This window comes from Urtica dioica, chromosome 4, assembly GCF_054948205.1.
Source record: "Urtica dioica subsp. dioica isolate 48M chromosome 4, U.dioica_male_clone48M_v1_H2, whole genome shotgun sequence".
In the NCBI taxonomy this organism is placed as follows: Eukaryota; Viridiplantae; Streptophyta; class Magnoliopsida; order Rosales; family Urticaceae; genus Urtica; species Urtica dioica.
In genome coordinates this window covers 14,064,663-14,071,206 of record NC_142759.1, presented here as the reverse complement: position 1 = coordinate 14,071,206, position 6,544 = coordinate 14,064,663, and the positions used below count along the sequence as shown (strand labels likewise).

Below are 6,544 nucleotides of genomic sequence, written 5' to 3'. Positions count from 1 at the left end.
CGCACCCAATGACCTGTGTCAGTGGTTTCGGGTGCGACAAAGTCGCACCCATTGACATTTTCTAAAAAAAGGGGGAAGTTTTGGCCGCCGAAAATTTTAGATCATTTAGGTGCGACTTAGTCGCACCTATAACTTTAGAGAAAGTATTGGGTGCGACTAAGTCGCACCCAATAGTGGTACCACACTTTTGGGTGCGACTAGTCGCACCCAAAGTCAAAAAATTTCGCGAAAATTTTCCAGCGCTTAATTGATTTTTGGGTCCGACTATTCGCACCTGAAAGTCTTATTGGTGCGACTTTTAGGTGCGAATAGTCGCACCCAAAAGTCATCCGCACCGGAAAACTGTTTTTGTAGTAGTGAGCGCAAGGCTTGTGGGATGTCGTTGAAGACGGTCCTGGTGATCACCGCGAAGACAGGCGGGCCATGTCGGTACTACTCCGGGCAGTGCCGCCGGAGCTGATCCGTACCCTTGGCGTCAAGGAGACGGCCAAGCAAGCTTGGGACACACTCAAGATCATGCGGGTCGGTGTCGAGCGTGTTCGGGAGGCTAAGGCCCAGACACGCTGGACCGAATTCGAGAACCTCACGTTCAAAGATGGCGAGGGGGTGGAGTCTTTTGGCATTCGACTCACGGCGATCGTCAACGACCTCGAGGTGTTGGGCGATCCGGTGACCGAGCACAAGGCGGTGCTCAAATTCCTTCGAAGCGTACCGCGCGCATACAAACAGATGGCCATGGCGATCGAATCGCTGGTGGATCTCAAGTCTTTGTCCATCGAAGAAGTCACGGGGCGGCTCCTAGTCGTAGAGGAGCGCGGCGAACTCGACGACCCTCCGCCTTCCGGTGGGCACCTACTCCTCACAGAAGAAGAATGGCAAGCCCGACAGCGACAACGCGAGCGTGGGGACAAGACAAAGTCGTCATCGAGCGGCGGCGACAACGGCGAACGCAAGAAGGGTAACTGCCGCTATTGCGGCATAGCCGGCCATTGGGCTAAGGAATGCCGCAAGGCAATGCGCGACCGAGAGCAGCAAGAGCAGGCCAACCTTGCTCGTGCCGAGTCGGAGGAAGATGATGAACCGGCGCTGCTCATGGCGCAGACCTGTACATTGGCTCATGAAGTTGGCGAAGACGCGCCCAACAAGCTGTTTCTGAACGACACGACGTTCACAACCCTCGACGAGACCACGCACAACACTGTGCACTTTGGCGACTTCTCGGAGTGAACAAGTCGGAACAAGTCAAGCTTACGGGGGAGATTGTGAGGTGTAATCTTGACTTGGTCAAGATGTTAATTTTTTTATTTGTTTTACTGATTGTTTGTTAGTTTCGGCAAATAATACACGTTCAAACTGTGAACGTTTCTAATGGACCAAGTATTTAGGATCATGGCCAAGAATATAGGGCCACTAACACCATGATTTTTTATCATCTTTGTACGCTTGTTTTTTGTTTATAAATAGCAGTAAAAGAAACTCAGAAAAGTTGTGACTTTACACAGCACCAAAACTCTTTGTTGTTCTATATATTACTACCTACGTATATATATATATTTCTTTTCAGGTTCTGCAACAACAGTTATATACTTAATAGACCAAAAAATAATTTATCCAAAAAAAAAAAAAAGAGTTAGTGGGTAGATTCGATCATACAATCAGCTTAGAACAATTCGGCACAATCAATACAGTTATTTTAAGTGACTAAAAATCTTCAATGTGTCGTTTAGTTGCTTTACATATGTTGTAAATAGCCTTATTTTGTTGTACTGTTGTGGTTTCAATACGTTGGACAAGTGTGAAAAATGGTGCGTGCCCTTCATGAGATTGAGTTGTGTTTTTTATCGAGCATAGATGATCGTACGTGCGATCGGGTTGACGTCGTTAATCCTTTTATTTACTCGAAATTGCAAGTATGTTATGTGACTGATGAGATTGCAAACTATCTATTAAAGTGAGGAACGCAACAAAATCTATGGGTCATTTTATAAATATAAAAAAAAATTATGCTAATTATTTTAATATGTAGATAAGCAAAAGACTTTGATTTATTCAACATAATGCTTTTTAAATATTATATCTATATACTTTCCTGTAATTTGTAATGGAGTTGAATTACCTGTATTCATTCAGATAACACATGAAAAAATTGAATTACCTTTGACCTAAAATCTATGTGCAGTTCCCGGTCTTGGCTTGGTTCCTAGTCGAGAAATCCTTTTGTGACTCGAAACTTGATAAAGACTATCTTCAATTGATAAGCACGGCATATCATATGTGATCATGTGCAACGAATTTTAAGCCAAGTGATATTGCGTGCTGTATGCAATATTTGACTGGAGTCTGGAGATGTATATATTTTAAGACTTCGGACAATAAATATATATAAACCACCCTCGTAAATATGCTAGCATTCAATAACGCTTTATAATGGGAGCTACCATCTCATTTCTGATAGCGGGAAAAAAATACCTCGTCCACAAGAGTAACAAAAGCTGATAATCAAGACATACATCCTTGTCGCGACTTGTGAGTCACCACTTATATATCGCCAATTCGCCATACCCAAACCATGCACGAGTCAATATTGCGTATGTATATATATATATATACTATAGACATACATTGGGTCAAAGTCAAAACAGAACAACGCCAGGTTACCATTTTCTGTTGTTCAATCATTATTATAATCCTGATATTATCTTTATATCTTCACAGACCGCTATAAAACAACACCCTCGTCCGCAACACTAACTCACTTACTATCCAAAACTCACAAAAAGAAAAAAACTGAAGAAAATGAAGAATCTCCTCCTGGTCTCGGCCTCCGTGTTGCTAGCTCTGCTGGCGTGCCTCGAGCCCGCCGGTGCCGCCACGTGTCACCCTGACGACCAGGCCGGCCTACTCGGCTTCAAGGCTGGCATCACCGCCGACCCGTCGGGAATGCTTGCCACGTGGAAGGCCGGCACGAACTGCTGCGCGTGGGAAGGAGTCAGTTGTCTGGACGGGAAACGGGTCAACGCGGTGTGGCTCTCCGGCGATCTGAGCAGCCCCAAGGCATTCCTGTCCGGCACGATCTCGCCGGCGCTCTCGAAAGTCAGCAACCTCGATGGGATCTACTTGTTCAGCATGCGAAACCTCTCCGGTCCTTTCCCGGAAGTCTTGTTCCGACTACCCGCTCTCCAATCCGTCTACATCGAGCGGTCCGGGCTGTCCGGTCCTTTGCCGGCCAATCTCGGAGCCTTAGCCAAGCTCAGCGCTCTCGGCCTCACCGGAAACCGCTTCACCGGTCCGATCCCGAGTTCCATATCGAAGCTCACCAACCTGGGCCAGCTCCAGCTCGGAAACAACCGCCTGACCGGCCCGATCCCTGCCGCGATAAAAAGCCTGACAGGCCTCATTAACCTGAACCTCGAACAGAACCAGCTCAGCGGTCCGATCCCCGACTTCCTGGGGTCGCTCCCTCAGCTTCTGTTCCTGACTCTGTCCCACAACAAGCTCTCCGGAAGCATCCCGGCCTCGCTATCTTCCCTGGCCCCGCGGCTAAAGTTTCTGGAGCTGGGCCACAACTCTCTGACCGGGACCATCCCGGCTTTCCTCGGGAACTTCAAGACCCTCGACAAGTTGGACCTCTCCGGGAACATGCTGACCGGGACGGTGCCGAAGAGCTTCTCCAACCTCACGAAGATATTCAACCTTGATCTCTCGCGCAACAAGCTCGTCGACCACTTCCCAGCCCTGAACGTCAAGGGGATCGAGTCTCTCGACTTGTCGTACAACCGATTTCACTTGAACACGATTCCCAAGTGGGTGACCTCGTCGCCGATCATCTTCTCGCTGAAGCTGGCGCGGTGCGGGATCAGGATGAGGCTCGACGACTGGAAGCCCGCGAAGACGTTCTTCTACCACTTCATCGACCTGTCCGAGAACGAGATCATCGGGAGTCCCGTGAGGCTCCTGAACAGCACGGAGTTTCTGGTGTCGTTCCGGGCCAAGGGAAACAAGCTCAGCTTCGACTTCGGGCGTATGAAGTTCCCCAAGACGCTCAGGGACTTGGACTTGTCCGGAAACTCTCTGACCGGGAAAGTACCGGCGGGTGTGGCGGCGCTGAAGACTCTGAACGTGAGCTCAAACCGTCTCTGCGGTCCGCTCCCACGGACGAAGTTCCCGGCGAGCGCTTTTCTGAAGAACGCCTGTCTCTGCAGCGCTCCGTTGCCGCCGTGTAAGAAGGCCTGATATGCTATCCACGGAGATATCTAACTCTGGGAAATAGGCATTATATGTGTTTAGTGATTACTGTGTCAGCTTTGATTGCATTATCTGTTTTGATAAATGGGCAGTACTTAAATAAAATGCCTAATCTTTGTCTGTTGTCTTTTATACGATATGTGTCTTTACTGCTTCATTTGTCGTGGCTATGCCTAATCGACACTTATCGCAAGAATAACGTACGAAAATAATTTTTCAAATCGTAAATATTCATTTTTCTGGGCCTATTTAATTTTGTTTAGTGTTTATAGTTTTATTATTGAAAGAATAAATCTCATTTTTACCCCCTAAACTCGTAACTCAGTTACATTTCGTCCCTTGGACTCGAAAATATTGCAAAACTCATCTCACAACTCAAACACGTGTTACAAGGCTCCACTTCCGTCAGTATCTGGACGTTAAGTTTAACTTTCTAAGTCGGAAATTAGTCTCTTTCACTCTCGTACTCTCATATCCATAAGCAAAATGATATCAATTTGAACGTACGTAAACGTCAACACATCATTGGGACATGACTTGCCCTCGTGGCTCAAGCTGATCTCCCTGATCCCACACCGAGCTAGCTTCAGCGAGAAGATGACCGGCGACGAGGTCGCCCACGCCGGGATCGCGTTCAAGTGTAAGTGATTGTACGACAAGTCCAGAGACGCGATCTGATCCACGTTCATGGTGGGAAACGGGTCGACCAGCTCGTTGCGCGACAGGTCGAGGTTGAATATCGTCTTCAGGTTCGAGAAGCTCTTCGGCACCGTCCCATTCAGCCCGTTCCCGGAAAGGTCGAGAGTGTCCAGTGACTTGAAGTTCCGATGAAATCTGGGATCGTCCCGGTGAGCTTGTTTTGGCCGAGCTCCAGAAACTTCAGGGTCAGGGCTAGGGCTGATATCGACGCCGGGATGTTCCCTCTTAGATAGTTGTGGGAGAGAATGAGATGCGTGAGCTTAAGGAACGAGCCGAAGAAGTCGGGTATCGAACCGGTGAGCCGGTTTCCTTCGAGGATCAAGTGAGTGAGGTTCGTCAGTTTCTTCAGCGCGGTTGGAATCCGGCCGGTGAGGCGGTTATTTCCGAGCTTGAGCTCGCTCAGCGTGGTGAGCTTTGACATCGACCACGAGATTGGACCGATGAAATGGTTCCCGGAGAGGCCGATATCCTCTAGCGGGCCGGTAAAGTCTCCAAAATCTGCGGGTAAAAGACCCGATAAGCCAGTGCTGGTGATGTTGACTGATTTCAGAGTATTAGAATGTCCCACATCGATTGGGTACTGGAGCAATGTGCTCCTTATAAGTGTTTGGCATCCCTCCACTCTTGAGCTAGCTTTTGAGTGTGAGTTAGGCCCACACTTCTAATATGGTATCAGAGCGGGGCCCAATTTCGAATGTGGGACCACCCGTGAATGTTCATTCTCACAAACTTCACGCTCCAGTTGTCCATCCTGGGCGTGAGGGGGGTGTATTAGAATGTCCCACATCGATTGGGTACTTGAGCAATGTGCTCCTTATAAGTGTTTGGCATCCCTCCACTCTTGAGCTAGCTTTTGAGTGTGAGTTAGACCCACACTTCTAATACAGAGCGGGCGGTCGGAAAAGGGATCTCGGGAAAGAGCCGGTGAGGTTCGGGTGGTTGAGCAAGTTGATTCTGATGAGTTGTGTGAGTTTGGAGATCGAGCGCGATATCCTTCCCGACAAGAAGAAGTTGGGTCTGTCTGGATTTCCATACAGACCGATCGATATAACCCGTCTGTCGTCCAGACACACGACGCTCTACCAAGCGCAGCAGTCCGTGCCAGCCTGCCACGTGGCGAGCATTCCCGAGGGGTCCACGGTGATGCATTTCTTGAAGCCCAGTAAGCCAGCCTCGTCGTCTGGGTAACACGTGGCGGCTTCGGCGGACTCGAGGCACGCAAGCAGCGCCAGCGCCGCTGCGGCGGAGGCCAGGAGGAGATTCAGGTGGTGGTGACGTGGCTGATGTTTCATTCTTTTTCTTTTCGAGTTTGATGGTGTTGTGGATGAGTTGATCATGGGACAGTTATATAAGCGAAAATGATGATCATGTTGTTGTGATTATATTATATATTAATAATACCACTTGGCGGTGTTATTTTCCAACTTTGACGCGATGTATATTAAGCGTGTGTGTTATATCAAACGTTGGTTTTTTAGCCAAACGTTGGTTATTTAGCAATATCAAACGTTTAAGTTGGCTATTTTCCTAACGGGCCCAGAAAAAAATAATACAAGTATTCAATCCATCGCTCGAAATAATTTGTTCTAAATAGGAGAGG

General features: G+C 48.2%; 2 protein-coding genes and 1 pseudogene across 2 annotated transcripts; 2 read left to right on the top strand and 1 right to left on the bottom strand.

Moving 5' to 3' along the window:
• The first annotated feature begins 423 nt into the window (after positions 1-423).
• On the top strand, positions 424-1,227 carry LOC149400670 (uncharacterized). Its single transcript, XM_089610480.1, has one exon. It carries the CDS (start codon positions 424-426, stop codon positions 1,225-1,227), a length of 804 nt encoding a protein of 267 aa, XP_089466606.1.
• Positions 1,228-2,737: 1,510 nt separating this feature from the next.
• Positions 2,738-4,537, top strand: LOC149400669 (uncharacterized). Its single transcript, XM_089612380.1, has one exon. It carries the CDS (start codon positions 2,797-2,799, stop codon positions 4,231-4,233), a length of 1,437 nt encoding a protein of 478 aa, XP_089468506.1. The 5' UTR covers positions 2,738-2,796; the 3' UTR covers positions 4,234-4,537.
• A 163-nt stretch (positions 4,538-4,700) lies between these two features.
• LOC149400668 (uncharacterized) lies at positions 4,701-6,236 on the bottom strand (annotated as a pseudogene).
• Between the last annotated feature and the right edge of the window lie 308 nt (positions 6,237-6,544).